The following is a 22,182-nucleotide window of genomic DNA, read 5'->3' on the forward strand; positions in this document are numbered from 1 at the left end:
GGATAGTTTAAAAAAATACCTGTGAACTAGGTTGTATATCTTTTTTTAAGGAGTTTGTCAGTTAGTTGATTTTTGGATTTGTTAACAGTCAGTAGGAGTTGTAGTAAAGAAAAATCAAAGTCAATGTGAGAAGTTAATTGCTTAAGCAGAATTAATGAGTGACAAATACACAATGGGTTTATTTTGGCTTGGGTAACTAAACACATCACTGTTATGAACACTGTGACACAATACTGCAAAGCACACACAGCAAATACACACATATATGTATATATAGACAGGACACTCAGACACATGCAACAACAACTCCGGTCTTCAGAGATACTACCATAATTAGGAGACAATAGAGAGCTAGGACTAAAATGAAAATATAATAAAAACTCCCCAGAATGATAAAGGGCTTCAGATAATCATAATTTACTATCAAAAAAGAAATGCAGGATTACAGTATTTCAAAGATATTAGTTCAGGTCGCCTCCTGTCCAATACATGGGAGGCAGCTACTATATGGGGTCAAAACCTTTTTTCCTCCTTTTCCCTGAAATGGTTATCTAATATTACATTAATTCATGTAGGTAGGCAACACAAATCAAATCATGGCCTCCTATTTACTTTATTTCTGACTTAACAATTAACAGATGAAGGTATTGGAACCACATCAAATCAAAATCATTCCATTAAATCAATGTACCCACATGTTGGTTCTGAGGCAGACACCTGCTGTGTTGGGACGTCAGTCTGTTTCAACCATGTTAAAGAAGCTGAATTTAGAGGTGCTCCAGAAGTTTCCTTCATTCATGCTGTCAATGTACCCGCATGTTTAGTTATTTATTTCAACAGTTTCCCCCTGACTAAATACCATCTCTAATACTGGGTCACTTTGTTTCATAAGGGATGTTTTTGTTTTTTTTAGACTTTCTTAAAAATGTAGTGGTGGCACAGATTGCAGTGTTACAAGAAGTTAACACTCAGATGAATAAATAAATCATTCATATACTTGTTTATTTTGTGCTGTCTGTCTGGATTGAAATTCGAGTTCTGGGCTCTGTACCACTTTGATTACAGTAATGAAAAATAATCGTATCTATGATTCATTACAGAAACATAGGTGCATTTTGTTTGTTTTTAATCATGATTTGAGGAGTATGAATACAAATCAGACATCCACAACAACTCTGCTGTTACTTAGTCCTCAACTTTGTGAGCCGGTCTACAGAAAGTCCAGTGATGCTCCACTGTGTTCTCGTTTGCACGCTCACTCATGTGATGCACACGCGTGTTGCGGATGGTGAAGCCTTGTTTCATGATGTAATCCATGAGGTGAACCCTTAGGGATATCTCTTGATGATAGTCACATGGTCCAAAGGTGAAGGACACCTGGCAGTCTCTGGTGTCCATCATGTGTTTGTTCCACTTGGTAAAGTTGTTGGAAATCCCTTCTAGCAGGCCATGAACCTTTGTAGTTATGGTTAGCTGTGTGATGATAACAGCGACAGGGTTTGAGTATTTTGACAGTTTTCGAGTGCTGGAGAGCTCCACCACCTGCTCGAAGATGTCAGGAGGGTACAGGGGCTTGGGATCACTAAGACAATGGATCAGAGGTTCGATCTGGTAAAAATCAGCCTCTTTCCTTAGGAGGTCTGTCTCTGTGAAGTCCAGCGGGAGGGTGAGCTCAGACGTTCGCAGGAAGTTCAGGATGTACCGGAAAAGCGTTCCATCACGGTCTATGAAATAATTGCCCTGGGAGTCACGAGTTGTCGGGAAATCTCCCCTGAACATGGCACCCAGCATGGAGTCTGGGTAACGCTGCAGGGTGGACAAGCTGGTGGTGTAAAGGTGGCCTCCCACGTTCAAAGTAACAGGAGTAGTCATCTAGGCCAAAAGGGAGCAGGGAATAAGATAAGAACATGTAGTTGTGCAGTTAAAATAAGTTAGCATTTGCATCCTGCAGTTATTGGTATTTATTTATTTTTCGAAGCACACCTTCACTGATAAAAGGTGTAAACTCTACCATAAATCCTGTAGTTCATAGAACCATGAAGGGAATTACTTCACATAGTAATACATTTGTTTACCCAATTCATACCAGTCAGGGTAGAGTAAATAACAGACACAACTTACTATGCACATTAAAGATTTCAGAGTCTCCAAAACTGGCACACATTTAATCAAAGTCTATCCACAACTATTTTAACCATAAAAAACTTTAGCATCATAACCTCAGAGGAGGTGGTCTTTAACTACGGTGGGACTGTTGCATAAGATGTATTAGACGGTGGAGATAAAGTATAAAAAAAAAAGAGAGGATTTTACCATCAGAAACAATCACCTGACATTACCCTTATTTTGTCTGATTTTTTTATCCATCTCTTACCCTATGGCCCCAGTCTCCATTATCCATTTGTAGAACAATACCCACTTGGTCAGAACCAAAATACAGGGAACAGATATGGTATTGGCTTACTTCAATTTCACCTGTGAAAAACAGTCACATTAACATGAGCTGTAACACATTATGCAGTAGCGGGGACATTAACATGAAGACTTTGTTAAATCACGTGGTACCTTAGCAGCAATAATGACCAACTTGTCTTAATATTTACTAAGAAGGTGATGCTCTTTTTGTTGATTTAAAGTGAGTGTACTGAAGCACATATAGTATTCTTAGTGTCATGCATTGCACGTATTGCATTGCATGGCGTTTGACTAAGAAACACCATTTAAAGGTCCATTTAGTGTTTATTATAACTATAAGACCTTTAAACTTTTTGAGTGTATTGAATACAAACATCAAGGTCTTTAGCAGCATTGTCAAAAATGTAGGGAAATCTGCATTTTTAAGAAAACTTGCAAATGTTCATCTGCTTAAGAAAAATAATGTGATAAAATCAAAAGCAGAGGAGAACACTTGTAAAATGTAAAATGTTTTAAATGTGTCCACAAAGTCAAAAGAAGGACCTCAGTCCTATTTGTATTTATCTTATCCAACTCAGGACTAAAGGAACACAAGACGCCAGTTTATTGAAAGTGAAAGCTGGCGATATGAAATTAACTTAAAAGTATTTTGTTAATCAACATCCAAAGGTTTTATATCGACAGGGACAATTATTCATCTTTACTATTCAGTGGTTATGGAGCTAGCTTGTTTGTTTTATAGCTACCTTGTGTTAAAAGTAACCTCACTGCATTTCAGGCTGTCTGCACACAAAAAAAAAACGGGAAGTAAACTGGCTAAGGAAGCAGGCGCCTCAAGCAACAAAAATACATTGTAAAGTACGATATTAGTTCATTGTAAGCCTCACTCGGATTCATTGAGGTATTAAGCGTTTAACACATTGCGATTAGCAACACTGGAAAAGTAGCCTGTTAGCCTAGCGAGCGATGTTGACGTTAGCTGGGTGTTACTACTTCAGTTTACGTCGAGATCTCACCGACGCTACCTCGAAACAAGATGTGTACTAAAACAACGCCTTACCAGTTCACTTTCGTGTTACTTTGTCTCTTATTGTACAGAATCAGCGGCCTACGGGTAGCATTAAAGGACGCAGTCAGTCACTGATGTTTGCCGCTGGATTCAGGCTGCAGCCACACTGACTGACTGCTTACACAGGCTGCTTACACAGGCAGGCTGCTGCAACACTGACTGCTTACACAGGCAGGCTGCTGCAGGAGGGGAGGAGGTCCTGCTGCAAGCACAGGCACCTCTGCAAGAACACATTCTTACATCTGACAACATTAATGCAAGGGGATTTTAATATAATGATAAAGTAGGATTTATTTTATTTATATTAGAAATGCTGAAAGAAGTGAGTGAAATGAGTGTTTTAATGTGTGGGATTGGGCATCGATACATATGCATGTCATTTAGGAGCCTGTTAGAGCATTACAGTAAAAAAAAGCTCTGAGGAAAAAGTATTTGGTTCAGGAAGATTTCTTTGTTCCGCCTCGGGCGTCTTGCTGCATGATGATGAACTCCAGGATGAGTTTCGCAGTCCTACAAGGTCTCTCCATCACCACTGAGTGCCCACAGTTCTCCAGCAGGTCAACCCTGCATCCGGGCAACACTTCTGCAATGACTGTAGCTCCAGAAACATCAACCACCTGAGCACAAAAAGGCAAATAGGAGACAGGTGTCATGCCAATGTAGATATGTGTCGGAAGGTTCAGAATTATGATCAGTTAGAGAAAGAAACTTGAGCCAACGCCTCCATGTTACACAGCAAGAGGATATTAGTCTTATCTACTAACCACCTACTTTCCTGGGAGCTCTTGAGCTCTCTTAGGCTCCTCAAGATCGTTGGTTGACGGCCTGCCAGAACAACCCCCCTCCCCACCGGATTGTTGATGGACGGTTTGCCTCCCCCCACCCCCTTGCTCCCTACCCCTCTTCCTGCATCTTATCCCATCTCTCCCGCTATCCCTTTCCAAGCCCGGCGCAGTCTAGGCCTGTGAAGGCTGTTTTGTCATGAGCCGGGGATCCGGCCAAAGATTTCTGCCTTTTAATAAGACAGTTTTTTCTTATCACTGTAACTTTTGCTGCTTTGCTAAAGTGCTCATGATGGATAGGCCGGATCTTTGTAACATAGCAATAAGTAAGGTCTTTTACCTGCTTTTTGTAACATAACAATAAGTAAGGTCTTTTTACCTGCTCTTTTGTAATGTTAACAGACAAAGAGTAAGGTATTTTACCTGCTTTTTGTAAAGTGTCTCGAGATAACACTTGTTATGAGTTGACGCTATACAAATAAAAATTGATTGATTGATTGATTGATTGATTGATTGATTGATCTAACAGTGTCAGGCACCAGGTAATCTCCTCTGTAATTGTATTAAGTGAGTCACTGTAAAAGTGAAACATCATACTTTACCTGATCCCGTTTGCCCCATATCACTTGTAAAGGTGCAGTGATGAGATGTAAGTGTTCCTGCAAGGCATATCTGGATTCCTTACCAACGATCTCCATAAATACTAATAAAAAAGAAACACAATTACTGTAACAGTATAGGTCACATAAATTGAAATGAACAGGATTTGAATTGTAAATCTTGAACATTATACTAATGTGAACTAACCTTCTTGGAAAAATGTGTTGTGAGGCTGCCGGACATCTACCAATCCTTGAAGAATCTAAAGAATAGAAACATATGTTTCAATATGGTACGGAGGTGATTACTATAATAAGTTACATCATCCATGATTGTCACCTGCTGTAAGTGCATTGAAAGGGAAATCCCTGATGCTTTTATTTCAAGTGTTGGTCTGACCTGCTGAGGGATTTTAAAGCGAACGTGAGAACAAAGTCTGAACATGTCCTCCATCTCCTCGGTAGTAGTTGGGATCAGCGGGATGTTTAATGTGTAATTGCTGTGCTCCAGGTCCTGCAGATGATTGTCAAATTTGGTCTCACATGGGTGTCTTATACCTGCAGGAATAGAGGAGTGTTTACTTATTAAAAAGTGACAAAGCACGCAATCATGTTTGCCTTAGATTAAATTGCACATTACAAACAAGGTGAAATAAGTAAGGATGTGTTACCATATGATCAAGTCAGGTCATGTCTTGTACTTACAAATTATCAGTATTATATAAAAACCATTAAGAACAAAATAGCAGCAGCAGAAGTTGGTATGAATTATTTGACTGTTAGTGTTTTTTTATTACACTTCTACAAAGTCTAAGGATTTGACCAACACACATGACTGATCAGAACTTTTAGTTTCACTTTTGGAGAATGTCGAGACCTTCATTTTCAGCGTATTTCATTAGATCCCCCCCCCCTTGTTTGTAAATGGTGAAGCGTTTAACTGCAGGCTTTTAAATCTGTGTCTAAATATATAGAATTCAGCATTTTGTGATGCTGTCTGAGAGTTTAGGGAGAATAATAAGGTGACAGATTTGAAGTATTCCAGTATGTATCATGACAAGTTGTTGCACAGAATCATAAAGGATCAAGCCTTGCAAAACAAAAAAAAACAGTGAGGACGTAATCAACATCACAGAGAAATGGAAGTTTGAGAGAAAGAGAAGTGCCTGCAAAATGTATTTTTACTTTTGCTAATTCTCTTATTATGTAGACCTCTACATTAAAAGCCTTGAAGTTATAGATCGGAGTAGTACGTGACTAGATACATTCTATGTCTGAGGTCTTTTAAGGACTACAAACAAATGGGAAGACAACAGGTTCCCCATGGCAAGAGGTGGGTCATTTTCAAAATTCCAGACAATTTGGTGACATCAAGCCCAGGTTAAGATGAACAAGGTGATATAGTTATGACATCATCAGGGCTACTTTCTGAAAGTTTGAACAGCTATCTCTCCAGCAGCAGAAGACAAGAGAGACTTTAAAGAGTTTACTGTTCTTTAATGTAAAACACTCAGTTGTCATTGATGATATCGTGCACACACACAAATACACAAGCTTTAAGCCCTTTTGTGTGTCTTTTAAACACACACACACACACACACACACACACACACACACACACACACACACACACACACACACACACACACACACACACACATAGTTACTGACCGTCTGGACAAATGAGAGTCATGCTACAGATCTGTGAGGGAAAGCAGGCCGCGTAAACTCCAGCTACATTTCCTCCCATGGAGTTTCCCACCAGATGAAAAGGTTTTCTGTTTAGTCGAACAGATTCCACAAACTATGAAGCATGAGGGACATAAAACAACAGATTGTCAGTGGAATGATTTTAGCTCCAAACACATCCATACAGAGTTTTTCATTGTCCATATCTTTCGTGTATACCTGATGGATCCTTTTGACCTGGCCCTGAATGGAGTAGTCCTCTGTGTTGGTCCGAGTTGTTCCTTCATGGCCGGGCATGTCAACACACACAATGTGCAGATGTTTGGGTAGATACTAGATCAGTGGAAGACAAAAAAAAGTTCATTTTGAAATTAAAATGAACTAGATGTGTCGAAAAGGGAAATTCAAAACAGATCAGGTATAGTCTCCTGTGTAAAGTATTCCAATGCTATCATGTTATTGATATTAATTCCACATATTCTAACTAATTATTTACTTTTGCTATCAGGTATTATAGTTTCTAGAAAATTAAAACCTTTATAGCCTTTAATGGCTTTCACTTTTACCTGTATATGAACCCAAACTATTTATTTCTAAGCTTCATTTGTTTCAGAAAACGTCAGTTTTTTTAATGCATTGTTGAGTTCATGTCAACAAACCACAAAGAGTTTCAGATGCCCCAAACCTTGACTACAGTGAGCCATGTGTCTTTGTGGGCAGAGAAGCCATGCAGCATTAAGATGGAGGGTCTCATCCCAGGCTTCCCTCTGTAGGAGTAACAGAAGCGATAACCACCGCAGTCTGCGTATCGCACCTGCAGGCCCAGAGTCCTCCTCCAGTACCTGAAGAGGAGCAGAATGTCTGTGCTTGTAGATAGAGACATGTCACGACAAGAATTTAAATCTGTGCCAAGTGGTAATAGGCATGGATCCAAACTTGCCCACATTGACATTTTCTTTATTTTATTTTCATAACTGCGGGTTTCATGGAGAGACATCCAAATGAGTTGACTGACACTTTAATTAAGTTTATGTTTATAGCATGATGTAACATTAGTTTAGAGTAATATTGTTAAAGTCAAGTCAATGGAACATGTCATAATTACAATAAAGTGGTGACTGATTAATGTTATTTCTGCAGGCCCTGCCTACAACCCTTATTAAAGTAGTGTACATTGTAGTATTAGAGGACAGCAGCCAAACATGCATACAGCTGCCGTGATACTCTCACAGTCTCTGTTGGTTTTTATTTTTTTTACCTTTATTTTACCAGAAAGTCCCGTAAAGATTTAACATCCCTTTTCAAAGAAAAGAGACCTGGCCAATAGCAGCTAAATATAATTACAAGACATCATAACAACATGGGAAAATCACAAACATTTTAAAAACAGTATTCAAATACACCAGTGACCTTTCATGAAAAATGCCTACATGCCTCTGTCACCACCGTCTTTATGATGCTCCTAAATTGTGATATCAGTGCGTCTAATTTAAGCTCTTTTTGAAGATCACCCATGACCATGGTGCATTTTAAGAAAAGGCAGATTTCCCTAGAACGGTCTGCATACTGGGGACAGTGATTAATTAGGTATGAGTCTCTTCCTAAGTTTATTGTTGTCAAATATTGTCAGATGGACCTCTGGCAGCCCAGTGAGGACAGGATGGAGTATTCATGTGATCACCTTATCTTCCAGTGTACATAATGTGAAAATCTGTATTTTGAGGAAAAGATGTGTGCAACAAAACACTGTTTGACATCCAAACACAGGCTTATTGAAACGTGGATCAATAATCAACAAGAGCTGAGAAATATGTCTATGTAGACGAAAGGACTGGAAAGGTGATGCAGAAATTGTTAAAGCAATTTTTTAACACTCAAATATATCACTCATCAAGAATCTTTGCAATGGTAAATGTAAACTATAAAGTTAAACACTTCGTCTGACAGCTACCACACTGCAGCTATTTTACAGTAAGTATTAAAAGTTACAAAATAGCAATAGGCAACCTTGTGGCTTTAGTCCTGTTGGCTTTTATTGCCCATAAAGACACATCAGTATTCATTTCCATCTGTTTCATAACCAGATAAAAACTCCTCAAAATAGCTTACAGTAGTTTAAATGTTGGTTTTTTTATGTGTTTGGATTGGATGCATTGTTTTAATCATCATCATTTATTGATTTGTGTTGGGATTATCATCTGTCACATCTCTGGTCTCCACAGTGGGAATTCAAATTCTGTTTAAAATCTATAATAAAGTGAAAATAGGGGACACAGTTATTGACCTCACCAGTAATAGACTTTGATGAGAGCTGACGGCCAGAGCAGGAAGGAAGCCAGAAAGGCCAGGATGGGAATAGCCAGTGTTCCCCCCGCAATGATAAATAGGTTCACCACGTCTAGATCAGCTGCCATGGCTCGCCTAAAACACACATCACACCGCTTACAAACATGCAGTATCTCATGTGGGGGGAGGGGCTAAAACAGTTACAACATCCATTCAATGCTTCGAGGAAATAATAGAGAATAATTCCCCTTAACAACATTTTAAATACTTCTCATTTTTACTCAGCCATGCATGCCACAGTACACCTTTGAGGAAAATGTAACAACTTACTTTCAGATGATTTCTTTTCCCCTTTGTTTCTTCTGTCTCAGGCAGACACATGTGATCGATGGTTCACCTCTGATTCTGTTGATTTGTGTCACAGCAGGCAGATACTTTCACATGTATTGGGGTGTTGTTGATGATGTGTGAAAGCAGAAAGTCTACTTGTCTTTCTAAAAACTCAGAGTCTAAAAACGAAGTGTCCCGGCGGAATGCAGTTGGTCCCAGGAGATCATGTTTGCTCTGGATATCCTCATTGATTATTACTCATCATTAGGGAAAGCGGGACACTGAGACTATTCGGTCAATCTTTTAAAGTGAACGTACGGACAACGGCTTGATTCTGAGCTGGACACATCTCAGATCAAAGGGTGCAATAAAGAAAGAGTGAGTACTTTACATGATGAATTGATTGACAAAACAGCAGTAGTCAGTAAAAGCACATTTACAGTTGAGCAATAAATGATTATTGGTCAAACTACAGTGGAAAAAAAGGTTTATATAAATATATGTCTCTTCAATCATTTGCCCAGCATATCAGCAGCCCTCCAACAAAGACAGACACTCACACCAAAGTGGGGTTTTGTTTCCACGAAAGTGTTTTGATTTATTTTTATTTTTTGTAAAGCTGGAAAAAATGTAAAATGCTGAACAAATGATCTATCTATGTAATAGTGTGTCTTACATCATATTCAAAAGTCTGTGGTTGTTTTGTGCTGCAATTGTTTTTTTCTGTTTTTAATCAAGGTTGTTTTATTTCTCTTTGTCTTATTTTAAATTGCACTCCTGTTTGAATGAAGCCGGTTTAAAGTCTTATTGTCTTTACAGCGGGTGCATCTGCTTGACTAAAGTATCCAGCATGAATTTCTAATGGAAGAAGTGTTGCCGTTTCATGGCTTACAGAGCATTTAGTAAATTATAGTTTTGACTCTTTGCCTCTCACTGAAGACACTTTTAAGTTCTTAGAGTTGTTGTTATTGTCTGATATGTCCAGAATAATGAGGAGGTCAGTATTCGAGAGAACTTAATATCAGTAAATTATAAAGGCAAGATGCTGCAACAGTGCTGACAAAAATAGAAACATATTTCTAGAACTTTGCTTTGAAACTGTCTGAGTACATGCGTAAATGTTCTGTGACATGAAGACAAAATAATATTAGCGACACTTCATTTTTGTTATTAATTGAAATTGTCACAAAATGAACAAATTATAACAAATTAACTTACTTGATTTGTATGTTATTTTGGACAGAAGCACCTCCCTAATAAATCGGTGTTGGTGTGAATCTGAAGCTCTAATTTAAAGACAAGAGAGCGCTTGAGTCACTATTGGTGGACTCTGTCCCCAGGTCTAAATTGAACAACTCTCACATCCTGTTCATACACGGCAGACGGATTTCTTCTTTAATTCTTGGTCCAAGACTTACCACTGGGTGTCATGGTAGAGGCAGACTATTGGAGTGTCTCCCTTCTCCTTCACTGAGTAATGAACATGTCATTTCTACAGAGAATCACAACCTCCAGGATGAGTCATCATCAGCTCTGCTTCACTTGAGGAACGTTTTCCCTGACTGAAGGAAAGGAACAGAACTGATGAACACAGGAAGCCTCACTATTAACACACTGCCCTCCAGAGGTGACCCTGACAGGATAGATACTAGAATGTTCTCTCGATCAAGATAACTTCATCTCGTCCAAATCAGGGTTTTTTTTTTGTTGTGCTGACCCACTATTTGATACAGACAGATACACATAAAACATGTATTTTATCACAACTATGAAGATATAAAAAGGTGAATTTCTTAACTAAGAGCAGAGATGTTTGTATTGAAGGACAAAGCTACAAATCCTGGAGGTATCAATGATATAATGGACAACAGGAAATGTTCTTCAAGTGTAAGTACACATGCCAGGATATATAGGATACAGCTGATCATATTACAGCTGATGCACTCTGTACTGTATGTAAGCTGTTCACTGTGTTTTCATATGAGAAATTAGTTTATATTCACAAGCATACAGGGTAAAAAGGCTTACCCAGTTTAGCTGTGTAAGTTAGGGCTATATGAAGCCAACAGTTACACCAGCTTATTCAGCTGCCATTGTGCTGCCTCCCTGGTCCACTACGGACGACCTACATACAAAGTAGAGCAGAACAAATGGACACGACAACTCTGCAGAGAGGCCGGCAATGCGTGGGAATGAGTCTCTTATTTGGTTTTATGTATATGGAGAAGAGGCCGTCCCCAGTCCGCTGGCATGTTACACAAACAGTTTTCTCCAGGTTGTTTGAGCTCAAGCTACCTCAGTCACGTGTCACATTTTCTCCCGAGACGAATCCATGACACAGCAAAGACTGCAAAACTGAAATGACGTAGCCTGTGTGAAGCACAAACTGAATGAGGACCAGATGCATCACGAGTGATTTCCTCTGCAACTTTCACCTGGTGGACAGGGCAGAATCTAAATGTGAAGTAACAGACTTCCCTTCCTGTTGAGAAATATTCTGCATCCTACACCAGAGACCTTACATCAGTGTGGTCAGCCTGCGTCAAAGGGCGTAGCTGCACTGAGTGCTTAACCCTATAATCTTCCAGCAGATGTTAAGGCCCCCTACAGTCAGTTGTCACATTAATTCAGGTCATCAAAGTGAGTTTCATGATCTCTCAGCGTAGCTGTTACGGAGATTTGGCATCACAATTTTAGTCAGGGTCTCACACAAGATTTAGAAAAAAAAGGAACTGTCTAAATCAAAGCAACAGATGCAGAGATATTCTGTCTCCCTACAATTAAGGCTGCTTTTTATTTTTTATTTTTTTTTGCCAAATGGCTTTGACATCCATGTTGCTGTTATTTTTTCTGACCAATTTGGGCTCCTTAAAGAATTACAGAAAACATTTACAGACAGTACTCTCAGGAGAGGTATAGACAAACATGTGAATAGATGGTTGGATGTCCCTTTGACTTTTAATTTGTTACTTTTTAGAACGTAGCTAATACAAACAAAACAAAAGAGAAACAGCATTCCACGTTATAGCACCAACAGCCATAATGAGAGTAAATACAAGACACTTTCTCTATTAGTGCCTGATGTGGGAAAAAAATCAGTAAAGGATCTTTCATTTTTCCAAGAGCTTATCTAGATTTAACAAGTTTGTCAATTCTACAAGCCACATTTCATAAGATGTAAATAGAGCTTACCTATATGAAGTATTAGTAGAAATACATATAAATGCCTGCTGTAAATGCCTGACATTCTATAACAATGAAAAGGTGTTTATATTTAGATTTCATTGATTTTCTGAAGTGGATGAGCTGATTTATTTTGATATATCTGACTTACATGTTGATAAAAAGCCTGAGCTTTGTTTCAGGAAGTCCACAACAGTCCAGTCTCCAGTCTCATCTACCAGAGATGTGTAGTATATCCTGGTCATCTTTTTGTGGTTCAGGACCTCCGAGGGTCAACGATTGTCATACAGATCTAATTGCGGGTCACTAACACTATGGCCTCACATTGGAGGTGATCATTGTACCAGTGTGTAATCTGTCTGCACGCAGCCTTTTTCCATGCAGCACATGACGTACACACTGCACTCACCTGAGAAAACCTCACTCCCTCTACATCCTGCTGTCAGCTGCAATCAGCCACTCTAAATGCCATCTGAAATACAGGGTGCTATTAAAGGGAGAAAGAACAGGGACTGTGAGATATGAGAAGATCTAACTTAGCAATGTTATTTTTTACAACACATTTCCCTTCCCCGTCTCAACAACTTACCTCAGCAGACCGTCGATTCAGAGGAAATACAAATCGTAGAGAGGCACGAAGATGGCTTCTGAAATCAACCTGCTTATGTAATAACCTAAAAGAGGAATTTATTGGGGCGCAGATGGCCTAGCAGTTATCGGTCGCGCACCATGTATTGAGGCTATAGGTTTTTCAAGCGAGTGGCCCGGGTTCAAGTCCAGCCTGTGGCTACTTACCCTCATGTCATTCCCCACTCACTCCCGATTTCCTACTCTATCCAGATAAAGGCACCCCCCCCCCCCCCCCCCCCCCCCAAAAAAAAAACAAAAAAGATGAATTTATTAGGTTAAGATCAGATCAAATTGAGATCATTCTTTACATTTAGGAGCCACCATTTATAAATGTTAAATCGATTTAAGGTTACAAACGGATAAGTAATAAAAAAAACAAGCTGAGCCAACCTCTGTAAATACAGTGAAATTGTCATATTATTCACAAAGTTATATAACTCGTGCAAATACTATAAAAGCATCAGAGAACCCTGAGAGGGAACTTGTTTATTTAAATGACACTTGACTGTGTTTTCTAATACTGACTTTGACTTCTAACCAAATGATGTGTGTAAAAAACATGTGTGTAATGTAAAGTCTGTGGTTGATTGACATTATTTATTACTTGTATGTTGCATCTTGTTGCTGTTTCAATCCTACAAAATAAGACTGAAAAATGGTATTGTTTCTTTGATCATGCTTTGTTAATAAACGGTGAAGGGTTGATACTAGCAGTTGTTGCAGAAGCAAAAAAAAATAGATTTAAGAAAAGTTAAAAAGCAGATATATCATCATCATAACTGTTTCTTTTCTAGTCACACCATTCTGGAGTAAAAAAATAAATCCCAGTTTTAATTTCATTGTGTCTACTTTAATCTTCATGAATGAAAATTACATTTCAGGACCGAGGGGGGGATACCTGCTTTAATACCATTCTGGAGGTAGTCTCCAAAATCAATTTGAGGAACCCGTTTTCACATTTAAAGTGGTTTTTAGTAAGAAGTTGAATCTGAACAGTGCCCAGCACAACCATCCACTGATGAGTAGCTAAGCTACCCAGGGCATTCGGCATACAATTCATCAGGGGGCTGCAATATTGTGACAATTTTTATTATTCTGACAGTTACAGAGATGTGTTACATTTAGGGAGGTTCAAGCTCCAGGGCATCCATCTAATTTTTCATCATATGTTTTCAAAATTAATGAAACACGTCGAGTATCTTTACATTCATTAATAGATAATCCTGTAAATCACGATAGCAAACCAACCCGACTCTCAAATAACAGACGTACAAACAAAGTTGTTGATTTACACACGAACAGACATTCTTTTATTAACCTCTCTGTCATCTAAAATAGAGCATCTTAAAAATGTTACAGTGTTAAGGATGAGCCCTCCGAATTGAATGTGCAGATATGATAAGAGGGCAAGTTTTTTTTTTTCAGTTTCAGTGCACAGGAATCTGATGACAAATACGGGTTTCACTTATGTTTGAGTGTGTGTACATTGCCCTCAGGTCCTGAAGAGCACGGCAACAGCAGTCACAGCTGTTAGAGCTACGGCGACCACAGGGCCCCAGATCATCCACTGCTTCTGGAAGAATAAAAGGCCACAGAGAAATGAAAACATGAGCAATTAACCCCGTCCAAGGATTACCAAAGCTTTTGACAGGGGCAGCTTGCCAATGAGGTCGATGCAGAGCACAGAGAATGCGAGTTAGCTCTCTCAGGTAAAGATTAAGCCCATCCAAGCTAACTGAGAGAAACAGTTGTTAAGCATTAGCCACAAAAGACAGAACAAACAGATGTCAGATGTTGGAGCTGCATGGTTAGAGAGGTTAGAGTAATTTCAGATGTCAATTTTTGAGAGTTTCCCCCGAGGTAAGCATTCTGAGGAACGAGGAAAAACCTGATTAAGTCATGCAGTGATCTTAAAGACAATAATGAGAATGATAGATGTAGGCGGGCTTGACAGGAGTAATGTGTACCTTCCTACCACAATGCACCGAAGCACCAATACAGCAAAGCCAGGATAAGGCCGATGACTATGGCTTGAACAGGCGGCAATAGGGATCTCTACAGAAGGGAACGGATATTATAGTGATTAACTGCAACTGGACATACTTTAGTCGGGTGTAACTTTTATTAATAAACCCCTCAGTCAGTCTGTAAATGGTGTTTATGCAAGTCTCAAAGTTACACATGGCTGTCAATGTCTGAAAGCAACAGTCAAAAAACGACAGAGGATGAGTAGAGGGAAGCAGATGTGCTGAGATTCTTTTTTTTTTTTTTAAATGGAGTGAATCTTAAAAAAAGATTCAACTCTTATGGCTGCAGATACTCGACTATACACATGACAAAATTGAAAGCAAAGCTCAAGCTTCCAAAACTAAGAGAACTGAAGATTACTGCCTCTTGTGCAACTCAAGGCTATGGTGCTGTTTTTTGTCACTTACTTGCAGAATGTGATTCATACACGACATGCAGTGTTTTATAAATCAAGTTCAACACTATTTGTATGATACTGTGAAGAAAAATAAATCCTGTTGATTGATCCGTACTAACCTTTGTTCCCTTCTCCTGTATTTCCTTCATGTCGGCTTTGCACCCCTCCAGTTCATCGGCGAGCAACTGTTTTTCCTGCTCGGTCTTTTCGTATTTTTCCTTAAGGTCAGACAGCTCTGTCCTAGCCTCCTCATACTGCGGAGAGACATGTTCAGAATCTCATGTGATCACACGACACGTTCAGTTACATTTATTCTCAGGTAAACAATGGAGCTGCTGCAGGGCCACAGGTTGCTGCTGTGAGTATCGTCGAAAAAAACAAAAGGGGGTTAAATATTTCTCATGTCCTTTGTTATCTGACAGATCTACACAGGACATTCATGTCTGACCTTTTTTGAAAAGGCACTGAGAGCACTTAGTTTCCCCCTTTCATTCATATTAAAAAACAACAACGACAAATGACTTGTGGTGAATGATGACTTCACCTCTGCCTTCTGCTATTCAACAGTGCCCCTCCTGTGTAACTTTCACAACAAGAGGCTGCTCCCCATCCAGCCTGCTAAACCTGACTGGGAGCGGATAATTGTTTGCCTCTGCCACCACCTGCAAACCTGAGATTGTTTCTACTGCATGGGAGCCTTAAAGTCAAGGTGTTTCCAGAAAAGCTTGGAGTTCCACAGTTATTTCAGGAAATTTATACACTTTACTTATTAAGAATTAATATATAAAAAACCCTTTATGGCAGTTCAATGTTCAATAGATGTAATGGAGTGTGACTGTGTCCTGGGTTGGGAGACTCATCAATGTAAATCCCAGCAGCAGATGAGCTCAAACTGGTTTTTATCAGTTGTATCAGAATAGAAAATCAATGTGAACTGGACAAAAGTCGTCAGTGACACATACTTTGGACTACTGTTAGGCAAAGGAGCGAAAGCCCTTTTGAATCCAAGGAAAACGTCCTTTTCTGAAGGTCTTGTGCTCAGTCTCCGATGACCAGAACTAAAGGCAGGGAGGCAGAAAAATTGGCAGGCTAATGTTTCGTTTGCTGTGACAGCTGTGCCTGTTACCCCTCCCGTTCTGAAATATTCATATCATTCATCATTTAATTTTCTAATTTTTTGTATTCACTTTCCTGCATGCATTAAACTTACAAGGGTTACAAGGTGGAGTCATTTCAATTGGAATTGTTGCATGGGTTGTTTGTAGTTTAAAGAGGAGTTTGGGGTTGCCTGTTGAATATTTAAAAAGTTAACTAACAGGTTCCAGACCACATCACTACAGCAAATAAAGGATAAAAACTTCAGGATAAGGTGACTACAGAAAGCTGTTGCCTGTGTGACACATCCTACTGTCCTGAAGGATCACCAATCCTAGATTCATTCTTATTAAATCTCTGAACCTTGGCTACCATTATGCAATTATGTAGACAAGCAAGCTATTGACTAACTTTATCTTCATAAGGCAAAAGCCCTGATGGACAGTTAAACAATCAGGCAACTTAGTACTGGACTTAAATCCTAAAACTACAAGTTCAAGATCAATGGAGATGGCTACACAGTTTACAATTGAACTATATATGTAATTAAAGTCCAAGAAAGTTAAAGTGTGACAGTGTGTAACTGTCAGCTTTGAGGAAAGAGCCATTCTCGGCCCTACAAGTAAAGTTGTAAGAACATACCTCTCTCTCCAGAGTCTTGCTGCGGCTGTCCGCTTCGTCCAGTTGGGTTTGCAGTTTGGTGCTGTCCTGCTGGTGCTCGAGCTGCAGGGCTGAAAGCCTCTTCTCAAACTCCTGCTGGGATCTCTCCAGGGCTTTGAGGCTGCTGCTCAGCTCAGCATTCTGGGCACGCGAACTACCAGAAACAAAACAACACTGAGTTCAATAGGTGAAGGATCATACTAAGAGAGTTTTGTAGTATGCTGCTGTGAAGCAAAATATGTAGAAGCGGAAACAGAGGGAGCACAAACGTTGGCGTAGAGCAGAGATCTCAGTGCACTGACCTGGCAAGGTCGTTCTCCAGCTGCTTGTGTTTCTGCAGAACGGCCTCTTTCTCAGAGCGCAGCGCTGCATAGTCGGTCTGCAGGCTGACCTTCTCTTTCTGGTGAGCCTTGAGGAGTTCCTCCTTTTCAGCCCTGAGAGATGCACACTCACTTTGCAGAGCGCTCTTTTCCTTCTGGTGCTTGTTCACGATGTCTTGTTTTTCAGATCGCAGGGCAGAACACTCCTTCTGAAGGCCGTTACACTCCACCTGCATGGACTGCAGCTCACTGGCTGCAGAGACGGAAGCGCTTATGTAACATAGAGCAGATGCTCTACTCCTAATTGGCTTCAATAAATCATATTCAAGTATATTTGTGTATCTGTAACACTGTCTGCTTGACTTGACATGCAAATGTACATTCAAGTATGCAGACAAATCTCTTAATGCTCGGAAAAAAGAGCTATATTTCAAGCATAATGCACTACTTTCATCTTACATCTTATTGAGCCTTTTAACCACGGGCCAAGTCAAAATTAGCAAAGTATTATTTTGGAGATCAAAGTGGGAATGACTAAATGAAATACTGCCGTGGAGATCAAATATAGCATCAGATAAATATAGCATCTCGTTAGAAATGTGTATGTGCCTTGTGTGGTACCTTGAATTTCTGCAGTTTTCTGCCACTGTTTACTCTGCTGCTGGAGGTCGCGCTGTAGGTTGTCAATCTCATGCTCGTATCTGTTTGCTGTCTGGCGCCACTTGTCCAGGTCCTTGGACACAGTTGACAGATTAGTCTGGATGGCGGCAACATCACGGTCTCGCTCAGCAGTAGATGCCTCAAGGGCACGTTTCAGCGCCTTCACCTCATCGCGTGCTCTTTGCAGCTCATCGTGTGAACTGGAGGAGACATCTATCTGCTCTCTGAGAGCTTCAGTTTCCTCTTGGAGCTGTCGCAGCTGGCCTGTTAAAAGCAGAATCAGTGTTTTGATTAGAAATATTAACATTATTTCTATCAGTAGGCACAAACCAAACACAAAGATGCACCTTGAAGAAGTTTTATCTGTTTGGCAGAATCATCAGCTTGTTGTTTGTTGTCTTTTCTCTCTTCCTCCAGGTTACCTGAAATATATGATAGCTTTTATTTTCTGAACATGTGGTTGTCTGAGAGTGCACAGTGAAGAGATTTGGAAGTATCAAACATCCAATATTTATATTTTTACCTTGTAGCTCCATGCTTTTGTGCTTCTCAGTGTTAGCTAGCTCCTGGGCTCCTCGGAGTTCATCATTCAAGCGCTGGATAATCTTTTCTGATTCACCAGATGAACCCATGTTTGACCTGGTCAAGTCATCTGATGATGAAATACAGAAAAGAAATGAACATCCAAATTAGAATTTATTTTATCTGTATCTATATCTGTATGTATTTATTTAGTATCTTGCTGTGAGGATTAATTCTCTTGTAAGCCTGCAGAGTCATTGCAGTGCAAATAGAGACATTATAAAACATCAAGCAGTAATGATGGCAATTCAAAACTTTAAAATTAGAAATACAGCTAAAAAGCTCCACCACAATAACTGTGCTTCAGTCCCAAATATTTAACCAGGGCTGACATACACCATGATTTCCCAAGATATCCAAATGGGACGATTACATAAACTAATTACTAACCCAGAAATAGGCACAGCTGCCTTATCTGCATTTTCTATCTAAGCGTTCCTTCATAATAGGCGATTCACCGAGCCACATAGGAGCCTCTGACACATGCACACTGCTTGTTAACCACTGCTAGTCTCTGTAAACAATAAACAAAGGGAACAGCCAAGGTTGTCAAGGGTCTGTTGTGTTTTCCTAGAAGTGGAAACACTCTGCAAATACTTTGGGCTTTGCAATGCACAGGGAATATTTTGATCCCCTAATCTAGCATGACTAGGAAAAAGGGATGACCTCATCTGAGGCCGAGCATTTGGCAGAGGGGAAAACAAGAGTCGGGACAGGTCAAGCGTAAGTGCCATAAAAGGCGACATAAGAGGACCGAGACTTATTTGTCATGAAAACTGTGATTTCATTGGGTCTGGCACTCACTGCTGCAAGAACACAAATACACACACATGCATACTTGTGGCAATGATGAATGCTGCTAAAAAATTAAAGGCTATGAAGCAAGTGCTGCATGGAGGAGGCTGGTGGCACCCTCTGACTCAAGCACATGACCACCCTGCTGCATGTCGGACAAAGACTGGGCTCACCGTGCTCAGTCCTGCATGTGTGTGATGCCACAAGCATGCATATGTATGAGTGAGAGTCAGAATGTGAGTGGGCTAACTTTATGTAGGGATGTCTGTGTTCAGTTTGTGTGAAAGATTAATGTCCGCCTCGAGAGGGCAGAATAACAAGAGTCATTTAGACAAGTGCGTTCAAAGTGTTATCTTTAGTAACATTAGTTGTTACAGACATTATGCTAAGTCTTAGTATCACAGAGTGTGACACCCTACAAAGTAATGATGGGATTAGAATGTGGGTAAAAATACCTCTCTGACTAGTCGGGGATATTGGGCATCACACTGCCTCAAGTGACGGGAGAAAAAAAAATCTAGGAGAAGGTCTTTTTTTAGCTCATGTGCTGAAGGCTAGAGCCATCATGCTCTATCTTTCCCCGCTGTTGGTTTCCTTTCCATTGAATGTGACAGCGTTCTCAAACTGAATCAGAGGGTTAGCACTGCTCGCACTGAATGTCCCCGGTATTTAGCAAGTTTGTGCTTATCAAACTGCCGTGTCTACGTTTACAGCTACAGAACACGCTGTCTGCTACTGAAACTAGGAAATGTCCCCATCCTCCTAAAATGACTGAGACACCTTTGTTGCGAGGACACTGTTTGCTTTGTGCATCCTGTACACTGTGCAGAGTGGCATTGCAAATGAATTCATCGTGCAAAATTGATTTCGCTCACTGATTTGTTTTCACATTTTGACATGAGTGCCCCTGTTGATGTTTAAGTTCACGTCAAAATCCCTGCACAATCCCCTGCTTTCTCCTCTAAAGAACAGCTCTATATGGCACATCAGTCAGCTGATGAGCCCGCTGTGCAAAGGGACTCCATCCTCTAATAAGCCGTTGACACTAGAGACATCAGCCTCTAAAACAAGGCCATCTACAGCACTGTAAGCACTGAAGCCAGCCAACTGCCCCTAATAGCTACCAAAACTCTCATCTAGTGTGACTCATGCTTTTCTCTCCCTCTCTCTCCCTCTCTCTCGCTCTCTCTTTCTCTCATCGTCAGTGGGTTAGATCTGTCGTGTCAGGTAAAAGCCATTAAAACAGCAAAACAATGCAAAGTCATTGAGCAGAATTAAAGTCTGTCCATGATTAGAGAAATAAAAGAACCCTGTTACATTACCTCTGATAAGTGATAAGTTATTCAGGGGGTCACTCAGCTCTTTCTCATCCATTTGCTTATCTGTGAGAGACAATAAGGTATAATACCACATATTTACAACAAAATAAAGCAAAAGCTAAAGCAGATAAATAAATATTATTTTAAAAACAGAACTGAACTGAATCATTAAGACTGTTGCTGCTTTTGTTTTGAATATGGCTTTGACACTTTCTCGAGATAAACAGAAAAAATGCATGCTCATCTATAAACACAACAAGTTCTTTTGAAAGAAAAAGCCACAAAGCTGTGGATAAATGTCCTTCTGAGGATTAGTTCACAGAAAATACACTTAAATTGAATGAAATTTCCAAGATAACAGTACCTCAAGTGATCCAGGAGCGTCAGTTCTCTGTGTGCTGAGGCTACAGCAGTCCCTGACATGAAGAACTCTTCTCCAACTATCAGATTTTTTCACATGCGAAATGGAACAGTCCAAGCAAGTGAGGAGGGGGACGCCGAGGGGGATGACAGATGCTGCTTTTTGGAGCTGCATGCTAAAATTTCACAGAAGCAAGCAAGAAAAGAAAATCAGGTTGAGTTTAGTTGACACATGCCAAGAGTGGGGTTAAAATGCTGCTCTAGAGGTAGTAAGATTGTATTCAAACACACGACCCCCCCCCCTTTTCTGTGGCTGAAGTCCCCTGCCCCTACACTGTAGGTCATGCATCCGAGTCGGGCATCTCGGAAGGTGCAGCTGCATGCTCACACAGAGAGGTTTTGTTTAGGGGGCTGTGCTGTTCCCTGGTCAGTTGGTACTAATGTGAAAATCTACATGATGAAACAACTTGGTTGGGTGTGTGTGTGTGTGTGTGTGTGTGTGTGTGTGTGTGTGTGTGTGTGTGGGGGGGGGGGGGGGGGGGGGGGGGGGGGGGGGGGGGGGGGGGGGGGGGGGGGGGATGAATGCTTGCATTCATCTCCTCCATTAATTTATCTCTTCACCAATTTTTGTGTCACTTCTAAATTGGTAAATAAATAGTCTTCAGGGTGAGATCTAAATGTTGTCCAGCAGGGTGAGATCATGCTTCAACTTTAACATGACAGTTTTGATTAGTCAAATTAAATTTGACTTGAATGTAAAACACAGCAGGTTGCGTAGGAGGAGGGATACTTATGATAATGCAAAAAACTTTGACCTAAATTAAAAGCACGTCACTCTCGTGTCATATACCTTTTTTCTACATAAGCAAATAAAAATGCAAGCTGGTCACAAGGTTTCATAACTTCTTGTGTTGCATCAGAAATGCCTTGAATAATGTACGAAGTATTCCACAAATGACCTTGTAGGTTTTGATGCAGGTTTG

At 40.1% G+C, this 22,182-nt stretch overlaps 3 protein-coding genes across 8 annotated transcripts; all 3 read right to left on the reverse strand.

Annotated features, from left to right (window-relative positions):
- Nucleotides 1-897: 897 nt before the first annotated feature.
- On the reverse strand, nucleotides 898-2,817 carry kctd6b (potassium channel tetramerization domain containing 6b). Its single transcript, XM_061057074.1, has 2 exons — nucleotides 2,375-2,817; nucleotides 898-1,872 (listed from the first exon to the last, which is right to left on the reverse strand). The coding sequence occupies exons 1-2, from the start codon at nucleotides 2,399-2,401 to the stop codon at nucleotides 1,186-1,188; spliced, it is 714 nt and encodes a 237-aa protein (XP_060913057.1). The 5' UTR covers nucleotides 2,402-2,817; the 3' UTR covers nucleotides 898-1,185.
- Nucleotides 2,818-3,469: 652 nt separating this feature from the next.
- On the reverse strand, nucleotides 3,470-10,582 carry abhd6b (abhydrolase domain containing 6, acylglycerol lipase b). The gene is made up of 10 exons (XM_061057070.1): nucleotides 9,171-10,582; nucleotides 8,844-8,975; nucleotides 7,240-7,396; nucleotides 6,774-6,887; nucleotides 6,537-6,669; nucleotides 5,266-5,423; nucleotides 5,074-5,128; nucleotides 4,869-4,969; nucleotides 3,639-4,101; nucleotides 3,470-3,594 (listed from the first exon to the last, which is right to left on the reverse strand). Exons 2-9 carry the CDS (start codon nucleotides 8,966-8,968, stop codon nucleotides 3,922-3,924), a joined length of 1,023 nt encoding a protein of 340 aa, XP_060913053.1. The 5' UTR covers nucleotides 8,969-8,975; nucleotides 9,171-10,582; the 3' UTR covers nucleotides 3,470-3,594; nucleotides 3,639-3,921.
- A 3,474-nt stretch (nucleotides 10,583-14,056) lies between these two features.
- slmapb (sarcolemma associated protein b) lies at nucleotides 14,057-21,354 on the reverse strand. 6 transcript variants are annotated; one of them, XM_061057654.1, is made up of 10 exons: nucleotides 21,204-21,354; nucleotides 20,843-20,902; nucleotides 18,667-18,795; nucleotides 18,491-18,565; nucleotides 18,105-18,407; nucleotides 17,466-17,736; nucleotides 17,146-17,317; nucleotides 15,528-15,662; nucleotides 14,959-15,038; nucleotides 14,057-14,553 (listed from the first exon to the last, which is right to left on the reverse strand). In XM_061057654.1, exons 2-10 carry the CDS (start codon nucleotides 20,892-20,894, stop codon nucleotides 14,544-14,546), a joined length of 1,227 nt encoding a protein of 408 aa, XP_060913637.1. In that variant the 5' UTR covers nucleotides 20,895-20,902; nucleotides 21,204-21,354; the 3' UTR covers nucleotides 14,057-14,543. The 6 variants fall into 6 exon arrangements, with proteins under 6 accessions (XP_060913637.1, XP_060913640.1, XP_060913639.1 ...); XM_061057657.1 differs by having other exon boundaries at nucleotides 14,057-14,556; XM_061057656.1 differs by having other exon boundaries at nucleotides 14,951-15,038.
- Nucleotides 21,355-22,182: the final 828 nt, after the last annotated feature.

Source organism: Labrus mixtus, chromosome 15, assembly GCF_963584025.1.
Source record: "Labrus mixtus chromosome 15, fLabMix1.1, whole genome shotgun sequence".
Classification (NCBI taxonomy): Eukaryota; Metazoa; Chordata; class Actinopteri; order Labriformes; family Labridae; genus Labrus; species Labrus mixtus.

Coding starts and splice junctions, on each gene's coding strand:
- kctd6b (XM_061057074.1), bottom strand. CDS start 2,401: ATGGATAATGGAGACTGGGGCCATAGG. Junction 1,873..2,374: donor ATGGAGACTGGGGCCATAGG/GTAAGAGATGGA, acceptor CTTTTGGCCTAG/ATGACTACTCCTGTTACTTT.
- abhd6b (XM_061057070.1), bottom strand. CDS start 8,968: ATGGCAGCTGATCTAGACGTGGTGAACCTATTTATCATTGCGGGGGGA. Junction 6,670..6,773: donor AGGTCAAAAGGATCCATCAG/GTATACACGAAA, acceptor CATGCTTCATAG/TTTGTGGAATCTGTTCGACT. Junction 4,102..4,868: donor TATGGGGCAAACGGGATCAG/GTAAAGTATGAT, acceptor TTTTGTGCTCAG/GTGGTTGATGTTTCTGGAGC.
- slmapb (XM_061057654.1), bottom strand. CDS start 20,894: ATGGATGAGAAAGAGCTGAGTGACCCCCTGAATAACTTATCACTTATC. Junction 18,566..18,666: donor CAAAAGCATGGAGCTACAAG/GTAAAAATATAA, acceptor CATATATTTCAG/GTAACCTGGAGGAAGAGAGA. Junction 17,318..17,465: donor CTGGAGAACGACCTTGCCAG/GTCAGTGCACTG, acceptor TGTTTCTGGTAG/TTCGCGTGCCCAGAATGCTG.